Here is a 27,839-nt window from a genome sequence, read left to right on the forward strand (position 1 = left end):
GCAAACCGAATGGCACCTTTATTTTTGTTGTGAAGTTAACGGGTTGCCGATTCGATTCTTCTCCTGCAAGGCGACGGGATGTCGGCTCACGTTCGTATTCAACACCGGTAAGTCGATTCTACAGGCACACTTCAATTTCTCAGTATCAAACTATTTTCTCTATCCAATCAACAAGCCCCTGCGTGTAGTAGCAATCTGAGAAAATTGTTCACTTGCGTTTTAAACTCGAAATTGTATTACAATTGAAACGATGTTCGAAAAGAGTCGAACTCTTCGGCACGTGATAAATACTGATCGCTGGTCTGAGCCGAGATTGAATGAAATGAAATCTGAGTTTGATTGATTCTTCTGTAACAGAAATTCTCGATAAGTAAAAGCTTACTAGTGAAAATGAGTTTATCAGCGGATGCACAAGCTTGGCGAAAAACACCAAATGCAAATGGCCAGTTTTGTGATACGCCAATCGCATTTTAGAGAAATAAACGATGCGCAAAATACCGCGAATGAAAGCAATTCTCATTTCCCGTCCATTTCCTTCGACGTATCTAGTAAAATATCGATATTACGATACCGATCAACGCCAAACACACGGCGAATCTGCAACGGAAGATGTGACTGCCAATTACTCGCAGCTTGTGATGTAATTTCCGCCTCAAGGCAAGGATCATCGACGCGTGGATCAGCCTCTCGACTGGTATCAAGAATTCACTAGAGAACATAAATAAATTACTCACAAGCTTGCTGCGCTGATGTCGGCGGTGTAAAACACGGTTCCCGTTTTAGAAGTTGATCGAGACGACCTGATTCCTTTACTTGCCGAGAGCTTTGATCCTAGCGGAGCTTGAAGCGAGAGAATCCTGGCGTGATCCTGTCCTTCGTCGAGAAGACTTGATCGGAGTGGGAGGAAAATGATCCGTACGATCCTTGATAAATCGACGAAAGTGAGAATTGCTTTTGCGCCGATGATGTCAGTGTCGCAAGCTCGGATTATAATCTTATAAGATATTCGTCATTGATGTCTTTTGTACCAGGATTTTTGCCGGCAGCAATAAGCTCATTTTCACTAGTTTGTTCCTGTTTTTTAAGGATTGTGTTCTTCGCTTGAATAATCAGCTTAAATATTAATTGATTTGGGATGTCGTACGTTCCAATTTGTTCCAGCGTATAGTATCAATCTGATAATTTCGAAAATAAAAATCTTGTGGCCAAATCCTAGCAAGTTATGATCACTGGTTAGCACGAATTTTAAAACAGGGTTCTGGATGTAAAATTTCAATTTCCTCCACGAAACTAATAACGGAAGAAATAGTCTTACTTGATAAGATATGCTTTTGTAGAATATAAAATATAAAATATAAAATAACCTATTTTCTCAGAAATTTGTTGTAAATAACAAACAAACAAACTCGAGTTTCGCATTAAATTAAATCAATTTTTGAACAAAAGTGATTTAAATGCGAAACTGAGGTATGTTTATTAGTTACTTACAATAAATATTTGGGAAAATATGTAATTTTTCTCAAAATCCGCGATATCGTTCCGGTTTCAACAAAAGCACTCTTTATTCAGTAAAGCAATTTTTACTCTCGTATTAATTAAGTGGACGAAAACGCAATTTGACATCTAGAACCCAGACTCAAAGTTCGTGTTGACCGGTGTTATTTATCAGCGTAAAAAACAGAGAAGCAAACCTTACAAGTAATAAATGAAACTTTTTGGTATTATTCGATGTATAGAATCAGAATTTATTTATTTAAATATAAAATCCATAAATTTCATCCGCGCTGCTACAACGGACTGCAGTTTCCTCAAATTGTAGTGCCGAATCTCGACCAAACAAGCCGGGAAAATATCTATTTGACAACCGACGCATACTCGACAAAAGAATATAATATACGCAATCGACAAAACGTCACGTCCTGTTTGCAGTATCCGCGCCGTTTCTTTATCGGCTTTCGCTAATCCCCATTGATTGCCCAATAATGCTCACCGCGGTGATTTTAGATTTTCAGAAAGCAATATCTCCCGTTCATGGGTCTCATAATACTCTTTAATAAAAACGAAGCTTCGGGGCTTTTAAAAATGCAGTTACAAGGAAAAAGAGATTAAAAAAGGAAGAAGTTCCGCACTCGAGAATCAGGTCGAGAGAGACTAGAACTGTACATCCGGCCGACTTGGTCTACCTTCACGCGTCGTTCCCGTCGTGTTTCAGGAAATATTAAATTAACTTCATAACGAAAAAAATCGTCGTTTCACCCCTCGTGTGGATGTGCACGCTGGATTATCGGAGACACTCGAAATGCCTGGAGCCACATCCGATTCGCAATAATTTTTAGATGCTTTAAAAATCAGAAAGCGATTTTCTTCTCCGATGGCGATTCGAGTAAATTTTCATTAACTATAAACGGTGACTTGTTTGGAGGAATGTACAGTTGTTTTTTTTTTTTTTCACATTCCATACATCTTCGCGAATACTAGATACGTATAATATGCGAGAATCTCATTATTCGTTTGGCTGTTGAATTTAATACGATCTCAGACGAAGATTTTTTCTTTTTTTTTTTTTTTTTTTTTCTTTTTTTTTTATCCTCCCGGGTATATTACTTTCACCATATTTTTTCCATTTCTTTTTATTCTCCTCTCTTTCCTCCGCTCCTTCATTCTCCTGGCAAATTTTATTATTATTCATGCTACAATTTTCTCGTTAAATTCTTCACGTACTCGCTTTTCGTCCGACGACTCGTACAAGGTATGCATTTTCATTCTACGCTAATAGGGCGAAACGAAGCGACGCGTGACGTCGAAACCCGCGTCCAAATGCATTTGCGTAATTCAAACGACGCGGGGTTCCTGCAATTTTATTCGTTTCAAACTAAATTCACTCAGCCAACCAAAAGTTTTCCGTTTGAAAATGGGGGTGAAAATTGTTTACACCCGATTGAATTCTAATTGGTAAGAAAATAATAAAAAAAATACTGCGATATCAAATCAACTTTACAGGCTGAAACAAAATCTTTTACTGCCGCATTATCATTTTTTAAAACACCTACGTTGGAGAGCTTCGTTCTGACACGTACCTTTATACTTGCGTTACGTATACACCCAAAAATGTTTACGCAGAAAAAGCGATTACGGTACCGTTGTAAAATTTGTGTTTACCTGCCGGAGTGACACTGGCTAATCTCGTTGCCGAGGGAATCTCTACGCTGCCCACCAGCCTGGTTATAAATTATTTATGACGCAAGGATCGCGATGCCGCGCGAGATTACGCGGTTAGAACTGTTTTTTTTTTTTGTTCGTTTTTTTTTTTTAATTTTCCACCGACGTTTCTCTCACTTCCGATACGTACCTACCCATTGTTGCGATACAGATATACAGCGTAAAGCTCTGGCTGCTTTATCGCGAATTGAATTCACCTTCGAAAGATTCTATTGTTAAAAAATCTTTGACTTTATCATATCAGTCTTAGATTTATAGAATTTGTTCATATATACTTTTACATTATATTTCCTCCTATAAGCTAGTGAGTCGTGAATTACTAGAATCATGTAACGGTGATTGAAAGGGGTGTAAAATCGAGAGGGATGTAAAACGAGAGGGATGTAAAATCGAGACTGATGTTTCAGAGGCAAGCGGAAGCTCCTTTGTGTAATTTGAAAGCGGCTTAAGCCTCGTTGCGGTTTCGCCTGGTATAACAACCTCGGCAATCCACTCGGGTGACATTTGTAAATGCGCTCTCGCTAACGTAACGAGTAATCCAAAACCGAGGGGAATTTGGATTGACTTCCGAGTGTTTGTAGAACGATGTAGGGTAAGGTGGTCTAGGAGTGCGCACTTTTTCTATTATGATCTGTATTTCAGTGATTAAATTTGTTTTTTCAATACAATTTCAATGTCGAATAACTTTTAAAGGAGTGAATTTCATGAAAACTTTTAAGAGACCTTTTTTGTAGAGCATCAAATTTCCCACAAAAATAATGATTTGATCTATGAAAATATTGATTTTTCTGGTAATTACAAAAATCAAAAATTCAAACAAAAATTTGCAAAAACAAATCAATGTTTAAGGCACGATTACAAGGAAACGGCTCGATCTACGTCAATTTAGTAAGAGAGCTTTTTTGTAGGAAATTTAATTTCCTTCAAAAATATGGATTGATAAAATTTTTCAGATCGATAATTGACGGATTTTGGGTAAAAAAATGCGGTAACTGTTAAAAAATCAATAGCTGTTTTTACAGTACCATTTAAAAAAAAAATTCTTCGTTTTTTTTGGCCCAGTCTAATATATATGTACATGCATATTATACATACTAAATATTGCATAATTCATAGAAAGATTCGAGATAGAAATTCGTATAAATGACGCGCAGATGTTAAACGAGGCAGAATAATTGACACGGATAATTCGTTGAAATATTTTGCGATTACGTAAACGCGGAATGAGTTTTCAGGTTGAACGTGAGATATAAAATGATGATATTTTTTTTTTCCCTCCATTTTCCATTCCCCCCTACGAATCTATTGAATTCAATTTATCATCTCTCTTCGAGTGCGGTACGCGCGCAGTTTGAAAGGAACCAACAATCGCGATTCAATGCGGAGAGCTGCCGGTGCAGCAGCTTAAAGCCTGCATTCTCGTTTAAAGTGCATGCATGCACCGAAACCACTGCCTTATTCCTATTTCTTACTTTTTCCAGTCATACGCGGTCCGCTTCTAGACTCGCACGCTTTTCTCGCGTTCCACAGCAGCACTCGGATCAGGATTTACCCACCTTGTTAACGTCCACTTGTGTTAGACCGACATCCATTTCTCCTTCATGCTAGAGGATAAACGCGAGAAGCTGACGGTTCTCTATGCAAATGCAACCGCGTATAACGAGTCGCCGAAGAACCTGGGAATGTCTACCGGAGCATCTGAAAACCGAAGATGGAATATTGTTGAAAAAAAATACATCGATGCAAAGCAAGCTCGGGTATAAATTTTGCTGGACGAACTTTGCTCGGATAATTTTCTGCGGCGTCAGCTTTACTCTGCGAAAGTGTTATTATTCCTGGCCACATTTCGGACCGGGTATAATATGCGAAGAACGAAATTTTGCATGGAAAACGAGAGAGTTTCGTTGTCGGTTGGAGGACAAAATTTCCGAAGTATCAAAAAGTCGACTGGTCGAAAATTTTTAAATAACGAGTCATCGGTGTACCGAAATTCAAATTTTCGATAAATCATCCGGTCCGTTTCTGTTTTCCCGAAAGTTTATTTAAGCAAACGCTCTTTAATCCGAAAAAATATTTTCAGAACAATCTGAAAATTACGAATGACCGAAGCACAGAATGTAAAGATATAGAAAAATAAAAATTCAGAATGCGCAAAATATCGATCGGCAAAATGCAGGACGAAATACCGATCTCCTGAAAATTCGGAATTTGTGAAATTCGTCAAATCCGTGCCAGTCTCATCAAGATTACCTCATCATATCAGAGAATCACCTGCGTCATCAAAGAAAAAAAAAACAAGGCAAAGGAATAAGCAACACATTTTTAATAACATTTAAACAGTGAATCTTTTTTCCCGCACGTTCGATTTATTCGAGATATTATTACATTAAATCGTGTTCCACATTTACTTTCGTGCCCTCGTGTCACTTCGCAAGCGTAACGCCATCTATTAGCTGCAGCTGTTGGCGTTGGAGAGAATAAATGTGCTTCTGACGTTTTGCAGCCTTTTGGTATTCGGTTCATTTTATTCTAGTGAGTTTCAGAATTTCGACCTTTCGAGTCGTTGGTCAGTCGTTATTGACAAATTCGGATGTGTGAATGAAAAGTCGACTTTTTGACTCTGCGGTATTTTTGCAATTCAATATCTTGCCTACTCTCTCTTTCTCTCGAAAAAAAAAAGAAAAAAAAAAGAAAAATAACGTTGGTGTGAATTTATTTGTAAATTTTTGCGTTCCTAACTTTTATTTTTCTACAAGATAACTTTTCGTATTTACGGTCTTACTGCGTTTCCAACTATCGGTAGTTTGACTCTTGGGATCTCATCCCGTCGACTTTTTGGTCTTTTGCATTTTTGTGTGTAACATTCGTTGACCTTACTTATCGTGCGAAAGACGCGGCGGTTTCTAAGCCTTCAAAGTGGCAGACAAGGAGGGGTGTTCGACAATGGGCAGCGACAGCAGCGGAACGTTTATCATGAAAAATTGAACCGCTCTTCCTCGTGACCGCGGGTAATTTTCCGCTTCTCTGTATTATTACTTAATACACGTTACACGCGCAACTTACTGTGTCTAAATGCATATAGATATATGTAAGTACACGTATATGTATATATTATATACACTTGGATTCATAAAGTGAACTTCCCCCGCAGCTAGAGGGAATTGCCCGGGAAAAGTAGCTGCGATATGAGAATCTTCAGAAGTATCGCGATAAAATGAAACGACCGCACTTTGACCCCTTTAACTCGCCAAGTTCCTCTAAGCCCCGCACGCGGATTCTTCTTCCCTTACACGTACTTATTTAATTCCGTTTCTGTGCTTTTTTTCCCCAATCCCGTGTAAAATTTCTCAACCACTACCAGAACACGACACGTACGATAAACTGCGAAAAAGCGATGTTTCAATCCTTTCACGATTTGGAAATTATGCGCTACGAATAGTCGGCAAAAATTTCACAGAATTTATGAGGTACTTTTTTTTTATCCGGTGCTCGCGGATAAGCTCGGAAACAAAGGAGGACGCGTTACGTGCACACATATCTATACGTATACCTGGTTATGTAGTAATATGTGAAAGGCTCTTCTCGAGGATAAAATAATTCGCATGATCAGGAGCTTTGTCAACGGGAACGAAAGCTCTTCAACCCCTCTTTGAACGGGCTCGTGATATTCGGAGATGAGAGCTTTCAGACTTCGATGGTTGTTTTTCACCGCTCGACGCGGTTCTCCGAAAATTGCGTAACATTTTGCGTAAAAACGAAGACGAGGTATAAGAAGAAATGAGACAGAGATCGGGGGATGAACGGGAAATAAGAAACAAAGTGAAACGTGATTTGAGGTTTGCAGTGAATCGGCTCGTCGAGCTCTCTCTTTTTTTTTCTTCCTATCCCTTCTCCCTCCCTCTTCCTCTTTCTTTCATTCAATGAAAGTGTAGAGAAAAAAGGAACTGGAAACGTGAGAGAATAAAATGAGTAAGAAGAAACTTTTTTACCTCGGCCAATCCTTTGTGTGTGCGTAGCATCGCAATGCTTTGCGATAAGGGGGGAGGGGGAGTGGTTTGAAGAAAAAGTTGAATACCCACAAACCCTGTCAGGAAAGGGGTGGAAAATTGAATTAAATGTATTTCATTTAGCTTTTTACCACGGCCGAGTCGAGGGATGAAAAAGTGAGAATGGAACAGGCTCCAGAATATTCTTTTCAGCCTGCATTTCATCGCGTTAGGTTATGAATCGGAAAATAATTGAAATACGGGGCGACAAAGACGAGGACCATATTTTTGCACGTGCTCGTCAATTTTTTTCCAACCCTTGAACCCCTTCAGCGTGGAACGCGAGACTTTGCAATTACGATATTGAATATTCGGGGAAAGCTTCGCTGTATACAATCGAATCAGCGGAGCGTGCAGCGAATGGATTTGAGTACAGCATCGTTACAATTGGTTCTCGTTGAGCACCCTTCGCCTTTGTCTTTCCACCTTTCTTCGTCCCGCGTAATTTATCATTCGCTCGTCTGTTTCTTGCCGCCCCCTCCCCCCATAAACAACCCGACGTTTTTCACCACCCGATAACGCTGAAATTCTCGAATGCGTATCGAAGCATGATTTAGCGAAAAGGTTTTTATATTTCCATTGAAAAAAGATACCGAAGCGTTTCGAAAATCAGTCCTGCAAAGGGGGGCCGGAGGAGGTGGAGGGTGTGTATCAATTTTCAGCTCTTTGCTTGCTTCTCGTTATCATACCGCGACGCATTTTAACAGAGTTTTAAATTCATCACGGTATATTCTTCCCTCTGATGATCCACTCTACGCGAACGTACTCAGCCGGAGCTCAATAATAGTTTCCTAATGGAAATGGGATTTATAATGTTATTCATAGTTTGAAATTGTTTGCGTTATTACGTTTAATATCGTAAACGAAGTTCTTGTCCAACAGAAGCCATTAAAGTAAAAAATAATACACTCGAGTGACGGGTATAAGTTGAACAATTTTTTCTGAAACGATGTTCGCGGAGGGTTAAAAATTTCTGATATTCTCCAAACTCGGGTAAAGGCCTGTTTTTTATCGCATGGTAAAAAGCCTGGCGAGTTTTATAATGTGAAACTAAGTATTCGCCAATCTTGAACAAGGGTCTACGCATATGCGTTGGCTTCAAAGAGTGATTTAACTTGTGCATATATATGTATATTTATCCACATCTCAGCTCCGTTATTCGGTTTAGGTTGCATTTGAAACGGGTGAAGGCTCAATTTCATGGCAGTCATAATATTCCCTTTGAATTCAATTATCAGCCGTTATCGAACACGCGCCTCTGTTTCTGACATTTTCTTTACATCTTTGGAAGGCTGTTCGAGATAATTAATTCAAACCGATATGCGAAAAGAGGGAAAACAATTCCAACAGCTTGCTTTGTTTCCGAAATTTGAAACACGGCAAGATGAACAGCGTTGCGATTATCCATCCGAAAAGATTTTCTCAGCGCAGGTGGATTTAAAATTATTCTTAAAAATAGACCAAGTTTTGCGGAATTTTTTCAAAGCGGGTGAGAAGAATCGTTGGACTTTCGAGATGCGACTGAAATTTCTGACGGATAGACGAAAATTATTACCTAAGGGACAGGGTGAAGGGGGTGATTTTGGCAAGGGTAGAACCGTCGGAATTTCGATTGAGGTGGTATATTGCCAGCGATAATTGGGTCGGTTTGATAAATAGATAGCGAGGCAGCTCAGCGTTGCGCATTAATTGTGAGCCAGGTCACAGATTACATCGCTTATGGAGCTTGATTAACGTCTGTGAATGCGAGTGGGCGATATTGCGGGCTACTTTTGCGCCTAAATGCGGTTGGACCCGCGGAATAATGTCAGCCCTGCTACTCCGCTTGCGAGACGACGCGGCTTACACGAAGCACAATTTCGGATATCGGGGAGGGACGAACCCTAAGAGGATGCCGTCTTAGGGCTATGAATTCTCGGCTGTCAAGATATCGTTGTCAACGATGCTGATGAATTACGAGAGATACGAACCGGCGGAGCCGAGCTTCATTCCTCATTTACCCGCTTCCGACAATGAGCCGAGGGGATGGTTTCCGACTGTATTTTGGGAACCCGAGGATCGCGAACGAACAATGAATCGACGTTTGAAGAATCTTATGGTGTTTTTTTCCCTTTGCTCAAGGTACACCAAGGTGTGCTAAGCGCGAGGTTTTAGGAGCGGAAGTTACGAAAGTGCCTAATTCCGAATTCTTTGCTGGCCAAACTTAAAGCAAAGGAATCAAACTTTTACGAAAGAACAAAGTTTCGCATGAGCGGAAACCAGACGGCTCGAAGTTCCGAAATGCAAGAATTCGATAATTCAAGTTACGGTGGGGTAAAGTTTCGAACAGTAAAGTTCCGATGGTGCAAAGTTCCGAAAGTTAAAATAGCACAGTTTACTCAAGAAGTGGGTGTAAAAAGTTAGAAAAACCGAAAATTTTCGGACTATCGATTTCTCAAATTGTCAAATATTCTCAGTTTAGTACTTTCGGAACTTCAACTTGTCGGAATTTTGCCCCTTCGGAACTTTGAACCTCAGGCTTCCGACCATTCGCAACTCTGATGTTTCCCCAAGGTTTAATTTCTTTACTCCAAGTTTCGCCACCAAAAAGTTGGAATTTGGTACTTTCGGGACTTGTAAAATTCGAAATTTCAACCCGCATCGAAAATCAACCGCAAGAAATCTTCAAAAATGAAGGTAAAAAAAAAAAAAATGTGGCTTCTAACACAACTGAGCTTTGATTCAATTGTTGCCATTTTTTATGAAACCTGTTATTCGTGGCGACTTTTAATCATTTTGGTCAAGTTTTGGAGTTGGAAATAAAACTGACGTACACGGTATGTATGCATGTACGCGTGTACGTGGCGATAAGTAGTCCGTTCCATTCAACATGTGCCAGTTTAAACGAGGACGTTGTGACAGGAGACTGGTCAATTATTGTGCCGTTAGGAGTTTTAATTTTCGCACCTCTTTTTGCTCGGTCGATGTTTTTTTCCGTCCCTCTTTATTCGCCTCTCTCTTTTTCTCATTCTTTCACTTCGCACTGCCACCGTGAAAGAGTTAGCGACCGATGAGTATTCAAGTTGAATTGTTCCTGTGGTCGGTAAGTTAATCAAAGTACGAACTTAATTATACCGAGAGGGCAATTAACAGATCGTTTTATTCGGCAAGACAGCCCGAGGGACCAAACCACCGGATGAACGGTACAGCTAGCCAAGTCCGTTGGGATCAACCGTAAAATACAGATGCCAAATGAATTTCAATGCTTTGTATTGGAAGCACGTATTTTTGCACGCTGTTCGTCTGCGTCGCTACGTTTTATACGTGGACATCTATAATTGGTATAAGAATACGAAGCGGCTTTGTCGACTCCTCCGCAAATCTAGTAACAAAATAATTTTGTTCTTTCTGTTGGCAAGGTTCTTGTTGAAAATTTTTTAAAGGGAGGAATAAGTTGAATAGTCTGAAATAATCACAAAGAAAAACACGATTTTAACTCATTGCTAATCGCAACTTTAAAAGTCAAGTTTTTTTAAAAAATATAAATTGTTATAAAAGATGACACAAGTACAAAAATTTTTCACAAAAGATGGGATATATATATATGTAAGACTTTGCCAAAACTATTGAATCCGTAAAGCTCAATAAAAGAACCGTTCTGCTAAACTCATATATCCGGGTTACTTTTATTATTTTCAACGAGAAAGAGTTTTATAAATTGCATCAACTTTTCAGAGAAAAGCTTCCATCGCGCCACGCCGTTACGCCGGGGTAAAGCTTTCGAAGGTTCGCACACCTGACACCTGATATACCACGCTTATTCCTCTAAGTTCAAAGAACTGCGACGCATGCCAGCTGGTCAATCCTCACCGCCTCTTTGAATCCGGTTCCTCTTGAGCAATCGATCAAAGTAATCCTTGCGCGGAGGGCAGTATTCTGTGGGGGCATAAGAAGGGCCTGAAAAAAGAAAAGAAAATTCTTCTGGTTGTGAGATTTTTCCACGTCTTACGATTATTATTTCCTTAAACATCGTTACGCATTCTTTAGAATTTTTTACACGCGTCAAAGAAGATCGTATCGGAGATCTAGAATTAATCAGTATATAAATTATTAAACGGAAATGTGGTCGGCACGTAATCTCATAAAGTGCTGTATAAATTAAATGGTTTTCGAAGTCGTCATTTTTGGATTAAAACTTGGCATTAAAGTTTTTTTCTTCAATGGCGAGTATTTATACGACATTGTACAAAAAAAAAAAAAAAAAATTGTGAAATATTCGGCTTCCCGCAAGGAGTACCTTAATAATATATAATCGGATCCGTTTATCGATTACGGAAATTTCGATGACGATCATTTTGCCCAGTTATAACGGCGCTGGAGTTAAATAACAGGAGTTAGAGCCACGGCAAGATGAAGAAATGTGTAAGGCTGGGTAACGATGCGTGCTAATGTGCGGTGTACGTACTGGACGTGACTACTCGCGTATTGACCCACTGACAAGTAACGAGCGGCAATTTTGACGGGGTAATCACTCACCGCAGGGCGTGTTTCAGGGATGTAATATTCGTCCGGGCAGACGTCGATAAAAGAGGATGCGACCAAACCTGGTCAAGGATGTTGAAAACCGTGAATGAAAACGTACAACAGAAATCTACAGAGTGGCTAAATTTGCAAACAATGCTCGTCCGCCGAACCAGCTTAGGTACTGATTGAGATTTAGTTGCACGGACGAGATGTGTCGAAAATATTTTAACATGCGGGAGATACGGACAAGGGAACAAACACGCGAGGCAATCGGCTTTGGAATCTAACCACCGAAGAGGTCGATGATTGATGACGGATGACTGGCAATCACCAGACGCTAACGACGCATCGCCTCGATGTTTTCGGATCAATAAACACTCGGGACATTTGAATGTAACGAAATTTGTTGTACAATTGATCGGGAGTTTCGTTAGAAGAATTGAGAAGAAAATAAAAATTGGTAAAGAAGAGCGATGATCGTAATATCGAGGATGAAATTGATCGCCTCTTATTTTTTAACCGACGCACGTATCGGCAATCACTCGATTTCAAGGCGGTCTTCCTCGACTTCCTGCTCTTACCAATCACCGCCTCTACACACGCTCTAGACTTGTGCGTTACATCGCTTACAGATATGTTTTTGCTATAATGACTCGCCTCTCTGTGCAACCTGTTACGCCACTTTGATGTTATATTACGAAATATGAAGACCTCGCTCTTTGTCTATTATATACGGGAAAATTGAATAGCTTGTAAAATGGATTTGCTAATTCGGAAACGCTTCGACCCGTAGATCAATCTGCCAAAAGTTTCGCAACGTTTCTCTAATTGCCGTACCTGTTTGAAGCTCAGTTCTACACGGTATATTCTTGTGCAAATCGATGCGAGGTTGAAGTTTCGAATTTTCAAAGTTCCGAAAGCGCCTAATTACGAATTATTAGCCGGTGAAACTTGAAATAGAGAAATCGAATTTTGAAGAAACAACAAAGTTTCGAATGGTCGGAAGCCCGAATTAGGCTCGATATTTTCCGAAAGTCAAGTTACGATAGAGAAAAATTCCGAAAAATCAAAATATACTCGCAAAGCGTGGTTTAATCAGCGAGTGGACGTAAAAAATCTGAAAACCCAAAAATCAGAAAGAACCGGATTCCGAACGTCAAAATATCAAATACCCAAAACAAAGAAAGATCAAAGTGGTGAAATTTCACCAGGCGAGAAATTCACAGAACTGAAAATCTTCGATCATTCGAAATTTCGATGTTTCAGATATTAAAATTTTTCATTTTCGCACTTTCGAAACTTTGACTTGTCGGAGTTACGCCCTTTTGGTATTTAGTCCGTTCGGAACTTTGATGTTTCGTCAAAGTTTGAGTTCTTTACTTCAAGTTTCACCAACAAAATATTGGAAATTTGGCGTTTTCAGAACTTCTTAAATGCGCAATGTCATCACGGCTCCGTCATATCGGTGTTCCAATTTTCTCTTTCGATCGAATTCGCACTCTATGCCTTATCTCTCCGGGCAGTTTTTCATCACCGAAATAATCCTACGCCGCGGTCCCGCACTTTCGACAGCATTCGTACATACATCGACCTCTGATAAATTAACGAACGCATGATAGGACGCGTGTGTGCCATACATGGACCTGGACATCGGAACTTGGGTCGACAATGCGTAATTTAGTTCTGGAGACGCGAACCGTGACACCCCAGGTCCGTCCCACAATTTTCCACATCCGGTTCTCCGGTCAATCCATTCGAATTCAGTCACCTTGCATGGGTACCAAACTGACGTGAATTCGTGGGCAAAAAATTCGGCCGCTTTCACACGGTTCCGATCCACCGTAGACATTTCAACCTTGCGTCAATTCTATGTTACAGGTATAAATTAGCCGCATATATATAACACACCCAGACGTCGGGGATTCGCTGGGTACGAAAAATTGACCGAGAGTGAAAAAAGCGGGGGAGAAATGTCTTTCTGCGACTGCAGAAAGTTATAATTAACGAGCGCCATTAAACCGGTCTGTTTGTCTTTCCCCTGGCGTAAATTTTCATACTTACAGGTATATATCTGGAATCTGCTCCAGCGGCTGCACCGACTTTCGCGATATTTCACCGGGGACGAGTTCGGACGGTTTTCCTCGACTCGTCGCAGGACGAACCGATCGGTCCAAGTCGATTCGTCCCGTCGTTGTCCCGGACTTGTTACATGGTTGGAAAAAGAAGTTGGTTGGGGGAACGTATCGTCGCGAGAAACGTATTAAAGCTGGTATCGTAAACAAGACGAGGAAGCTGCGCTGAAACGGAAGAAATAAAATTAAAAAAAAAACCGCGAACTTGGCCGGCTGGATTGGATCATCGTGCAGTTTAATACACTCGACACATGGGATGTACAGGTTGTTCAGGGCGCTGACTGGAGGGGGCAGACAGGCAAGGTTACCGGAACCTATAAAACGACCAACCTGCGCTAAAAACCTGTCCAATCGAGTATAGGACTCTGAATTGTGCGCCGAGGATCGGCGATGCTAGTTGGATCTTAGCGTCTCTACGTCTGGGAATCCGTGCTAATAATAATTCGCATAACCGTAAAGTGAACGTTTGACCAAATTTTCCACCGGTGTCAGTGACTGCGGGGCGAATAGACGATGGTGAGTACGAACTTGAAATTTTTTTTTTTCTTTTTTTTTTTTCTATTTGCCTTCAATCGATCGTCGAACGCCATTGCTCAATGGCGTTTGATTCGTTCACCCGAAGTTACCCGAGTCGTTCAATTCAGCAATCCAGCGGGATTCTAACCGACGTTCTAAAACCATCGGTTTGACCGCTCTGATGGAACTGAACCACGTTCGTAATTTTGAAAAATACGCGTACTTATAGCTTGTTGATAGGTAAAATTTCGATGGGTTTGGTTATTTTATTATAAGATTTCCGTTTTCTACACATTTGTTGAAACAGATTCTTTGTTTCAGTAGTCAATTTTAATCAATATTACCACTTGGTAGTTATATTTATGAAATTATATATTGATAGATTTCCAAATGACATGTAATAAAAGAAAATTGTTTTAGTCAAAATGTAGGAAATATTTGTCCGGATAAAATTGGTTTTCGTTGAGCAAACTCGGACAAATTTACTATATTCCGAAAAATTTTGTAGCGATATGAAATAAAATATCGTTATCCAAGATCATAATTCCACTGTTTTCTATTTTCATACTTCACAGAGATCTTGATCGTAGCTTACGGATGTAACAATTTGATAAATATCCCACGTACTGCTAAATCGTAATAAAACGAAGAAAAAGTATCGATTCTCGGTCAACCGACGTTATAATTGTTTAGACCAGACGTGTCGCGCGTCACGGAACGGAATGAAAATATATACACGCCCTTCCGAAATCAAGATAACGAATAAGATCCTCAACGAGTTCACGGAGTTAACGCTCGAGAAATTTCTTTCGCTCCGGACAGTCGAGAAAAGGTGAAAATTGATGAAAGAAGAGATAGATTGATAACGATCCGCGAAGCGACGAAGCTTCGGTTCCTCTCGGCAATTACTTCCACGATGAATCTCCGTATTCTCCGATCTCCTTTCAAGGGCGACGAGCGAAGACGGACGCCTTTCGTATCCAGTCAGTAGTGCAGTCTAGAAGTGGAACAGGAATTAGCACTCTTTCTAATTGAGGACGGAGCAATCATCCGATCGCCGTAGAGGGTTTCATCCCGCTCTAAGCCGTGGCTTAAAATCGAGTGCGCATTTATCTGGCACTGTAAACCGTTTTTCCTCATAGATCAGCCGCCGCGCTTCGAGTACTGAAATACTGAAATAGTGCCTGCAAGGCGTCCAGCGGGACGAACTAAAGAAAGCTCCGCTCTCGGAGCTTGCAGGAAATTGCGCCGGGCTGATTGAACGCTTCCAGTTTGATTGTTTCATCTTTTGCCACGATATAGGTACGGGTGTAACCGTGCTGCTGGCCGTTTCGCCGAGTCACGAGGATCCCTCCGAAACCCCCCGGAGTTTTCCAAACTCCCCGGCAAAGTTCCCGACATCTGACACTCGGCTGCATTAATCAGGCAGAGCTTTATCGGGCCTCCATTAACGCGTGGCCCTCTGCATGTGCCGAATGGCTTCTGTTAATGAACTTCCAGCCTGCATGTGATTGTTTAAAACTTTCCTCCTTTATCCCCTGTTAATGTTCATCCCTTATCTGACACCGCGAGGGGGGAATTAGGCCCGGCAGAAATATAACCGGCCGATCGGGGCACGTGCTATGTTCTTTCGGAGAAAAAAAATCTCATTTCCGTCCCGGGATTAACGCTCGGTGCGATATCTCGACCCTTCGAACTTCTTCGAGCCCCGAATTTCAACGCCGTTTGGACAATTCGTTGCTGGAATAATTCTATGCAGAAAAATCCAAAAGCCCTGCTGAACCAACTGCGCGAAGCCGTGCGATTATTATTTCAGAAAACAGAAACGAAAACGTACTTTTATCCGGACAATTCCACTCCGGTATTATAACGTCGACAAGTAATTGTTTTAACCAACCGCGAGTGTTCGATTATTACGTATAGACAAAGTATCTTCTCCCTTTCAGATTCCTTTTAGTGAATGTTGAAAAGCAACCACGCAACGAGTGACAAAAGCTCGATTATAATAATCACAAGCCGATGCGAAGGTGAATTCTTAAAAGAAAGACTTTTACTAGGCGTTCTAACGTGACTTTTATTACTTTGAAGAGAGTTTTCAAAGTATCAGGTAAATTCTTGAACGGCGGTTCCACGGGAACGTTGATGGTTGTTCTAATTTTACCAGAACGACGTCGCAAAGCTGCGCCGATTATCCGGCCGGCTATATTTCGGGTTAGATTTTCTCTCCCTTTTTATGCTCGTCGATGTCGTTATACCGCAGAAACGGCTCGGAGAAATGAGTGGATCGAGTAAAGGAAGGATTTATCTCGCGGATTTGTTTTCCTCTTCGTTTTTAACAAAAGAATACTTATAGAAAATGAAGACAAGGTTAGCGAGTCGGTGTCTAGTTGTTGGAAATGTGCAATTATCATTTGCGCACTGATATCAGGATCGTTGATTGAACCTGCGGGGATGTTTCATCGACGCAGGGAAGGAAGTGCGGTTTTCAACTGGCAGCAATCGGATATAATACCGCATTCAAGATTAATTAACGACATGCGCGGTAATTTATGATCAGGCACGCGGTTGTACGGATTTGTTATAATTGGGTATAATTTGAGCAAATCAATTTCGTAATTATGATTCCACACAAACCGCGATAATTGTCGCTGATTCAACTTGATTCGGGTTAATTAATTTCCCTCTCACAATGCTGATTACTTTTACCTTCGTTTAGCTTCTCGGTTATAATATACTCCGCTGCGGGTTCGTTCGTTCAGCCATGATATAATTATAATATTCATTGTTACTACGAAACGTACACGCGACTGTTATTCCAACCGCAAATTAGGATTTTCGAAGAAATCCAATTCCCCAAAATTGCCTTAAGCCTGCAACTCGGTTGGGGATCTTCTCGAATACACGAGTCGGAATTCAACGGTATGTAATTTTGTATCCTCGGTACACCGAAATTCCCCCCTTCAGAATTTACCAAATGTACAGTCCAGTTAAACAGCTGTAATGACAGAAATATCATGTAACGGAGGTTCGAAGGCGCAAATGAAGCTATCCGAGTTGAAAATTCTTCTAACAATATTCCTTCGGAACAGAATACGTTTCTTTTAAAAAAACATTATTTTCAGCTACGATGGCATAATTATTTAATACCGAAGAGATCTCGGTATTAAATCGTTCTCACAATAGAAAAATCGCAGCGGTGGAAAGATTTGATAATGAGCAGGGGTTCATTTTAATCGTGAATGAATTCTCTCAAAATGAACAAATTTTTCTTTGCAGAAAAATGTTTCGACAACGGGATCACGTCAAAGTCGTACTGTAACGTTATTCTTTTTATTTACTGCTACAATCGTACTGTTGTAGATGAAATTTCTGTTTTTAAACATTTTTTTTCCCCGTGTTAAGGTAATATTTTTTCAAGTCCGTTATCTCGATTCGCTTTAGTTGCCGTTTCAAGCCTTCGCTTTACATCGCATTTCTGTTTGAAAAATTCTCTGACCGGACTGTACGTTTGATACATCCTTAATTCTCCTTGTCTTTCATCCTACCAAATTGTTTTTACAAAGTCCTTTTATATCCCGGCGAAAGAAGTGAAAAGGAAAAAAAAAAAAAATAAATAAAACTTTGAAACAGCCAGTTAATGTAAATCCTTTCGCGGAAAGAAGAAATATAAGAAAATACCTGCGAGCTGGTTTTCACCTTTTCAGTAAGTGTAATTTTGCCCGATCTTTTTGTACGGGATAAATGTAGGTACTGGAAGAGAGGGCGGCGTGCAGTAATTACCGAGCATTGAGCGCGAACAAAGCGGTCAAAGATGCGTGACCCGTAAGCGAACCCTGGGCTCTGCCCCCCGGCATGCATACTTTACGCTCGCACGTTTTGTGCCATGCATGACCACCGTGGCCGGAAGGAAACTGGTCCCATACGCCTCGTTTTAATTACTGGCTAATCCGATCTTTCGCGATAGGTAGATTCAAAGAATCTAGCGTGGCGCATGTCGGGATTCCCGAATTTCCTTTGGGAAATCCTTCCGGGTGACAAGATGTGACGAAACGTGCTGTGACATCGGGCCAGGGTTGAAATTCCGAATTTTAAAAGTTCCGAAGTATTTGGTGAAGGAACTTGAAGCGAAGAAATGAAACTTTGAAGAAACAACAAAGTTTCGAATGGGTCAAAACTTTCGAAATGCAAGATTCCGAAAATTCAAGTCACGATAGAGCAAAGTTCAGAAAGTTGGAATATACTCAGCGTAGTTTACTCAATGATTGGGTGTGAAAAATCAGAAAAACCGACCATCAGAATAACCAGAATTTCGTATGTAATAATATCGAAAATCCAAAACAAAGAAAGATCGAAGTGGTGAAATTTCACCAAGCCAAAAATTCACTGAACTGAAAATCTTCGATCATTCGAAATTTCGATATTTCCAAATTTTTAAATTTTCTCATTTTCGCGCTTTCCGAACTTTAACTTGTCGCAGTTACGCCCTTTCGGTGTTTTGTGCTTTCGGATCTCTCAGCATTTCGTCAAAGTTCGATTTCTTGACTTCAACCTACGTCACCATAAAATTCGAAATTCGGCGCTTTCGAAACTTTTCAAATTCGCAATTCCAACCTAGCGCCATAAAATCGGGTTTGAGTATGAAACTGTTCTCTCCTTGGGATCTTGACGCCGCCAGCCCGAAACGCATAAATTGAAGGGCGAGAGGCGTCCTAATGAGCGTCAAATTAATGCGAACTTACACATACGAGATACATGAAATAATAAATTCACCCGCGGAGGTTGAGTGTCAGAGCTTCACCGACCGACAAAGGAAGTACATTTATTGTACACCGCGAGCGTTGGAGAGGTAATAAAATAATGGTCAGTTGAGGGGAATGCCAAACACGAGGTTATTGTACGAGGACCTGCTGCAGCCGCGTTCGCCTCTCGCGTGACATCATTTCCGCTCCTATTATATCCGGCACCGCGGTCCAGGCAGAGTAGAGACCAACCGCGAGTTTCGCGAGTGAACGAATGGATGAATGAATGAACGAGTGTGCCCTCGCTGACAAAGTACCTTGAACTCTTTCGCGTTTGGGAAAAGAGAGATGGAGTAAAATAAAAAAAAAAACAAAAAAAAAAAAAAAACAAGTGGGGTAAATAAAAGGAGGTGGACAAAAAAAGTTCACCTTTTTCCCGCCCCCAAGCGAGCGCTACCGACCGACACAAAAAGCCTCTGATTTGTCGTCGTACGTGTCCCGGAAGTGCATTAACATTTCTAGTTTCGTCTCACCGCGTTTCGCGTTCTACACACTCATACGCATACTTTGGGTTATTCAATTTTTACACACGTCATAAGTAGGTGACTTGTACACAGATTAAGGAACACTGTCGTAAACAGTAAATAATAGTGTAGACATAATTGCGCATTGAATGGAAAAGCTCGATAAACAATCTGCTTTTGGGGAGGGGGGGGTTAAATTACGGAGGGTTGCAGCCGCGGTTCTGCAAGCTTTCTCGATTGTTTGTTTTTCGCGAAACGCGGAGGATATGATACGTATCTCAACCCGTCTTAAAACCTCGGGAGTCTGGTCCTGGTCGGGTAGGTTGAGAAAAGTAAAGTAAGAAAGAAAAGAGGAAAACCCTCGGGGTGCCGGGAAGGAGATGAGAGAACAAAGCAATGCCGAACGGCGGCTTATCCCGATATATATGGAGAGGTATACCGGTGAACGGCAATCGATACCGTAACCTCTTTCTCTTATCGATGTCTTGTTGCTCGAAACGGCATTCAATTGACGCTCGTACTGCGCGAATCGCTACGGCTATCGATGTTATTTAAACTACCGTCTTAAGTAAACGCAATATGAATTCGAACGATTGGTGTTCTTTGAACGAGTCGGAAAAAATCTTGCTCAATTATCGGATTAATCGTAATTATTGCAAATATATCATAGGCGAGTAAATTTATAACGGCATAAATTTTTACTCAGCGATGAAAAGTTTGTCTAAAGTAATTTGAAATTGGATAAATTCAAGGTTAAATTGCAATATTTCTAACATGTGTTCTTATCTCAATAATTCCAAGAGAACAGGTAGCTTTTGAAGAACTCTTAAATATTCGAGTATACTTGATTCCCGTTACGATTTAAACTCCAAAGTTTACACGCACACGCAATTAACGCACTTTCTCGTAATTCGGGGCTGAATTTTGCAGAAACTCTCGATACTGCCTTAAAAATAGGAACACACCGCTAATTCGCAAAACGCTGTTCCAAAGCCTTCCAAGAATTCGGGTATCTAATTAGATTTCGCGTTTGAGCTCGTTACATTGGCGCGTGTCAATCGAGGATGCGAAACACGGCGTGCGGAGTTTACCAAGCGAGGTGAAGGCGATGCAACGCGCGCCGTTTCGCCGCATTAATATAACGTCGGCGATGCACGCGGTGACTGCAAATTTGCATTCGTACTTGGTGACAAAGTGCGTTTTGCCGCATTCGCCTCGCCCTTTATCTCCGTGCGGCATAAGGCGAATAAAACGAGCTTGTTACAGCAAGCCTCGATTTTTCGGAAGCGATGTAAATGCGTGGCGTATATACGCAAGTAACAAGTCGTTTGTGAAATATGTGAAAACGTTTCAATGCCGTAGATTCACATCGCGTGACGCGTGCTTTTGACCGTGAGCGATTCGTATCTCTAATTTTTTTTTTTTGCTGTGGATTTGTTAGTTTCGGTTATATTGAAAAATGAGTTTCGAAATTTCGCCTACTGCGTATAAATAATACATACATATATATATATATATATATGTATATATATAAAGAGGTGGATTATCATCCGGTAAGCGGAAAATGATTTGAATTCATCGCGATTGTTTCATTTCCTGTCAGAGTATCATTTTTACATGACAAAGGCATCTCTGTCTCCAATGTACAAGGTAGGATATACATGGAAGAGAAAGAATTTTCAAGTGAGAGTTAACCGGATGGGCGCAGCGAATTTTTTTTAACCCGTCGAACGGCAAACGGTCCGCGAAACGAACTCGGTGCAATCGTACATACATGGATAAATGGTGATTGGAGAAATTGACTCGATTCGATGCGGGTGAATGATTAACGAAAGAAGAACCCGCGGCGACCCGGAAGGTGGAAAGAAGAGAGCTTTTTCGATCCTTTGTCCAGACTCGGAAGAAGAAACATTGCAGATTGTTTGAGTTTGATTTGTAAAAGGAAAAGGAAACATGTAACAATAATACTTTTTATTTCGGGACAATTGCGGCATTCGATGAAATAAAAGAGTGACCGGGGCCAATTTGCAAACGGAAGTTGAACAAGCGATTCGATTCTCGCAGGTTTCGGCGATGCCTTATTCGTGCGAACGTGTAGTATTATAAATCCTATCGTGCACGCAATAAAATGGTGAGGGGGTGGAAAAGCTCGTTGACGGAAGAAAACGCGCGTATCAAATTGCCTAACCCGCATTTAACGGTAGTACATCACGTACATTTGACTTACCACCGCACTTGTGTACGTATAGAGCAATTATTACCACGGCATAACAGCGACTTAATGACCAATGAATATGCATAATATCTCAGAGCGAATAGGCCTCGACTCGAACTGCTTTATAATTCGACTGGGCACAGATAAACGAATACACCTTGTTAATGGAAATCGAAATTGGTTTGAATAAACAATCGTAAGGTCATATCTCACACCTAAGCCTGCAAATATATTGGTGGAAATTTAACAGTGGTGAAATAAATCGTCTTTCCCCTCGCCGCGTGGCATCTAAGTCGTAAAATAAGGTGTCTGACTCCTGCCGAAGTATAATTTACGCGGTTAATCTGAAATCGTATCTCGTTTTTAACGTGTTATCTGTCTGTTTTTTTTTTTTTTTTTTTTACTGCCTTCAGTTCAATTTTTCTTCAATAAGTAAAAAAATGGCTTATCGTTGCTTGTACAAAGATCGTACGGATTAACCCCACGGCTATTTGAAAACCATGGTAATTGAACCCTTGATCAATAATCCCGCGGCCTAAATCGGCTACAACAATAATTGGAATCGCGATCAACTTTCCAGAAGAATAAACACTCCTTATTGTCTGACATAATGGTTTTAGGACTCCTCGCAATAATATCCATTTCGCCCTAATTTCGACCTAAGTATATTTGCGCAAAGCGCGCTGCGGTTGATATTCGGCAGCTGATTACGCGCGGCGGATGAAAGCGAACGCGAATGAATCTGGCGTAAATTTTATTTGAAAGTTTATCGCACGCTGAGTTGGAAACTCACAGCTCTGCATGATGTGCGTAAAATAGAACGATAAGAGTTTGGGGAATGAGGTGAAATCGAGTAAAATTGTTCGATTCGAAAGAGAATTTCCACAGCAGCGCGAAACCGAGTCTGACCTAACCTGCCTCAACTCTCCAATTTGGTATCCGTACTTGACAGGAAAATGGCGCAAGCTTGTGCACTTTGCGGTGTGCGGTATAAAATCGTTCGGAAAATGGATGAGGTGGAGCAGCTTGATTTTCACTTTGCCTCGGAGCGACGAACACATTTGGATAAAAATATTCGATCCGAATTTTCAGTATAATGCAATGAACGATTCAATTTTAGCAGGAATTAAACTGTTGGGAAAAAAAGACAAACAAAATTATCGTCGTAAGTTCTGAATACGTTTTCAATAGTTATTCAGATTTCAGAATTTTTTAAATACCGATGGGATTGTTTGTTTTTTCTTTTTACCTTAGTTCTGTGTTTTTATTTCATTATTTACCGTTGCGCTTTTATTTGTACCTTTTTTCCATGGCGGGTGATTTTGAATTTTTTTGGAAGGAATTACACGATTCAATGTAAATATTCGAGTTTCATTTCTCGATTGAACAAGCTTGTAGGTACGATAGATTTGAATTGCGTAAAAACTCACCAGCAATTTTCCTGACTCTTACCGTCTGACCGCGGAAAGTGTTTTTCACTGAAATTTTTCGCTCACAAACAGCAATTGAAATTTCGAAGAATTCATCGTTCACGATTAATTTCCTAAATTATGAATTTTGATTTTTTGTTCCTGTTTCACTTATCCGTAACTTTATTTGACAATTAATCGTAGTGTTTTTCTATCACCTTTTGTCGAGGAAATACCGTTTTTTGTAACTACGCTGATGTCCTCCACGTTGCAGCACCATCTAAATGTGGTAAAATAGTACCGCCCGAGGTGTGCTAATGAAATTCTCTGGCATTTTCCCGCATTTTATTATCCTCTATCAGGTATATGTATATGTACAACCTATACGCTTCCCGCAGTGCCGGGAATTCTATTTACAATTTACACGGGATATTTATATACCTATGTACATTTCTTTTTTTTTTTTTTTTTTTTTTTTGAGCTATAAAATTCTCCACGCGACATTCCCCAACCCCTGCTCGAAACCACCCTTAAAACTGCTATGCAGATAGGTACTTACAGTTTTTTTTTCACGCACGCTGTACACTTTGCGATATACGGCAGGTATATGCGCATTGTTTGCAGAACAGGACATACAGACGCAAATTTCTTTCAAAATACGTTTTCGTTGCTTTTATAAAATTCTATAATTGTCTGCATGCATGGGTGAGTAAAATTTTTTATTCACGTTTAAAAGAAAATCAAAATTGCATCTCTTCGAGTTTTGTCCGAAGGATTAATTTTGGTCTCGATGATTTATTTATTTGTGAATAATATTCAACATGGAATATATTTTTTCAAAATTTCACTGGTACTCTTATAACCAGAGCTTCGTGAACGTCAATAGAGTAGACAGATTACTCTCTTTCACTCTATAGAATGTCTGATCACTGATATTCTGACAAACTGTTATTTAATTTTTTATACAGAAGAACCGAATATCGATTGATATCGGTAGCAAATCGACTTACGATGCGAAATTTTAAAAATTGTTACAAATAAAATCGCGATTTTATTTTGAATCGCTTATTTAAAAGAGCGTTTGGTACTTCAGCGGTTGCGTTAGTTAAGCTCGCCCGGATATTGAATCTCTCGAATCGTTTGTTTGTCGACGATGTTTTTTTGAGAGGAAGTGAAGAAGAGGTTTCCTCGAACTCTTTGCAATCCCGCGAATGTCCTGTTTCAGATACCGCTCCTCCTGGGATTGCTTGCTCTTGGTGGAGCGAGGGGTTCGCCGTCACCGTCGACGTCGGATACGTCGAGGGCGGACACGACGCCGTCAGCCTCGTCGGCGCTCGGCGCTCTCTACCGTCAGGCTCGTTCCGACCAATATTACACGAGCAGATACGCCGGGGACGGTTTATCCGTGAGTTCAGGAACAATCGGCACCCGGAGTCCGGATTCGAACGAGCCGAGAGACGCCGCCTATTTCGAATCACGATGCATCACCTGCGACCCGAACAAGCCCTCGGCGTCCGGCGCCTCTGATCGTGGGTCAGTCCTCGCTGTTTTTCTACGACAGATATTACCAAACTTTTCTATACTTTCACCCTGCAACTTTTTCTCTGCTATATACATTCCGTCATATAGATGTACGAACACACTCACCTTACGTTACGGGGTGGAAGAAGATTCAACCGTAACTTTCTTCGATCGGTTATATTGGCCAAAGTTTTAATTTATATCATCGTTCCAGTGTCAACGTTACATTGCTTATCCTTGTATTAATCACTTTATTCGCAAAATTCTCTGCGTATTATATGAAAAACTATATGATTGTATCTCTTAAATCCGATCCGATCCGATCGGCAAGTTTTCTTTTAAAACTTTTTATACATGTGCGCAATTTTATTTATTATTCTTCGAGATCCAGGTCGTATTTTGTGCACTAATTGACGGTCGTTGTCTGCTTTTTTTTTTTAATACAACAGGTACAGACAGAAGCCACGATACGACTGGTACGACTACGACCTTGAGGATCGAAGGTCACCCGTCAGCTACAGAGATCGATACGACGACTACGATCGAGGCAGGTCACCTGGGTACGATTACGATCAACGTTACAATCGATTCGGAAGATACGATTTACGGCCCATCTACCATGGCGACCGGTATCCGTTCAAGTTTTAATTATAACTGTTTGTTTCACAAATTGCACTCTCAAGATCTTTGCCATCCATCTCGCACGACGAATTTTTGTCTCTAAACTTTGCAGAGTTCGGCGGAAATTGTGAAGAAGAATTGTCGTCATCGCTTCGACTCTACGTGTCCAGCGACAAATGTCGTATTTTTCAATTTATACATCGAGCAATCGTTGTTTTTTTATTTTTTCTGTCTTACGTCTATACGAGAGACAAAAATGCCACCTTATAGGTACTCGTATCCTTTATTCAGACCGAAAGTTCGTATTTCGCAGGTGCATACAATTACAAGGCGAAGAAAGTTGTAAAAAATTTTTCGAATTCCCCAGATACGAGAATCGCTACGACCGCGATCGAGTCTACGATCGAGATCCAGGCTACGACCGAAACTACGACCGAGGTTATTACGAGCGGGGAAACGGATACGACAATCTGGATTCTCGCTACCCTTACGAGAGCCGAGAGGACGTCCGGTATTACAGCCCATCCAGGAGGCCAAGCTACTACGAGGATCCGTACGTGCCGCGATACGACCGACGCAACCGGTACGGAAATCGGTACGAGCAGTCCTACGACAGGTACGATCCCTATGACAGGATCTACAGCAGGAAACCCGCCGTCGACGATCGCTACATCTACGACCGATTCGGAAGCAGGGGAGGCAGCGCTGGTGGCATCGGATACGGAGGCGGCGCGGCGGGCGGAGGCGGAGGATACTTTGCTTCAGGGTCGTCTGGAAGCTGGGGACCGGGATACGACCGCGGATACGCCAGCGCCTGGAACTACGCCGGGAGCAGGGACAGGGACAGGGACAGGGACAACTGGAGGGACAGGGACTTCAACCGAGATCGGGACCCAGGGTGAGGGATCGGCGGTTGGCCTTTAACAGTGCCAGACTTTTTGCAAGTTCGCAAATTATTCGCAATTTTGCAAATTTTTTTTTGAAAATACGCAATGTTTCACAATTTCGAATCGCATTGGCGGATCGGTCGATCCGTGCCGATAATTATTTCACCAAGTTCCTGCAGAATTGAGTCGTCAGACGAACGGGCTGTTTGCAAAGTAACAAGCGTTTCGCCTTGAGGTCTTGATCGGAAATCGATCTCGCACCGAGTTACGCTAAAGCGTGTGATTAAGCTCCAGCCCGGGCGCTTTCGCGCCTCGTCGGTTTATACTTTGAAATATTCTGTATAAATTTATTACGGGCCGATTAACCCGTCGGCGTTAAAGATCGTCGGGTAACTTCATCGGTATTTGAGGCTGCTTTACGATCATGTTCACTGCTCTGCAGAGCGATGGTGAATTTAAACCTTGCGAGGAATCTCGAAGAGGGATAACTTGTTCCGCAAAATTTCGCACGGCTTATTTTGTGGCGTTGTTTTTTTTTTCTCTTTTTTCTTCTTCTTTTCCGTTTTCCCCCCTTTTTTTCTTCTCTTGTTTTATTCCAACAAGAAAAGAGAAACATTTTTTTTTTTTTCTGCTTCCCCAGATACTATCGACCGAGGGATTATTTCTACGACAGCACCGCAGCCCCGGGCGCTTCCCGGGGTACGAGCTACCTCCACGACCGACCCGAGTCCTCGACACCGTCGAACAGCATCGGTCAGGAATCAGCCACAAACTCACCCAAGTCGCAGGACACTAACAAAGTATACAAGGATTAGGAGATTAGGTGTTAAGTCGCATTAAAACTTGTCCAAATCACAGAATCTGGAGTTTTTTTTTTTTTTCATTTTTTGTTTTTGTACGTTTTTACCTATTTTTTTTTTTTTCCCTGTAACGCAAACCGACAGCTGCTTGAAGATAATAATAATTTTTCAATACCTTAACGAAAGAACTGCAGATTTTGAAGAAGGTATAATTATGTTTATCTGCAACTCGTGACTTTTTCGCCGTAATAGCGTTGGGTAAAATTGATTGACTTCCCTCTGCCTCGGATATAATTATAATGCCTAATTAACCGATCGTGTTCATTTTTTTATTGCGTTGAGTGTGGTGACTACTCTGAAAGAGGTTCCATCCATCCCTGAAAATGAACACCAATGACTTTCAGTTCACTTTCCGATTTCTTGCTAAGAGAGTTGAATATACGCTCTCATACGTATGTGTAGATAATATTTATACGTTATAGTTACTATGTTTGATTTTATTTTTTTTATTATTCTTTATTCTTGCCTCTAATTTTTATTCCTAATTATCTTAACTTATTCCGTCCCACGTGCAGTTGCAGACTGTATATCAAAATCCTTAACGCGAAATTCCCAATCCACATTTATTCATGTAACTTTGTAATAATAAAATCGTACTTCATGAATAAATTATCACAATATACTCGTGAAGTTGAAAACTTGTTGTC

General features: G+C 40.9%; 1 protein-coding gene across 2 annotated transcripts; it reads left to right on the forward strand.

Annotated features, from left to right (window-relative positions):
* Window positions 1-27,822, forward strand: LOC124220135 (uncharacterized protein DDB_G0287625). 2 transcript variants are annotated; one of them, XM_046628617.2, is made up of 6 exons: window positions 1-107; window positions 13,832-14,416; window positions 24,529-24,836; window positions 25,274-25,384; window positions 25,813-26,343; window positions 26,973-27,822. In XM_046628617.2, the coding sequence occupies exons 2-6, from the start codon at window positions 14,414-14,416 to the stop codon at window positions 27,145-27,147; spliced, it is 1,128 nt and encodes a 375-aa protein (XP_046484573.1). In that variant the 5' UTR covers window positions 1-107; window positions 13,832-14,413; the 3' UTR covers window positions 27,148-27,822. The 2 variants fall into 2 exon arrangements, with proteins under 2 accessions (XP_046484573.1, XP_046484565.1); XM_046628609.2 differs by lacking the exon at window positions 1-107 and having other exon boundaries at window positions 14,013-14,416; window positions 25,274-25,453.
* Window positions 27,823-27,839: the final 17 nt, after the last annotated feature.

This window comes from Neodiprion pinetum, chromosome 1 (genome assembly GCF_021155775.2).
Source record: "Neodiprion pinetum isolate iyNeoPine1 chromosome 1, iyNeoPine1.2, whole genome shotgun sequence".
Classification (NCBI taxonomy): Eukaryota; Metazoa; Arthropoda; class Insecta; order Hymenoptera; family Diprionidae; genus Neodiprion; species Neodiprion pinetum.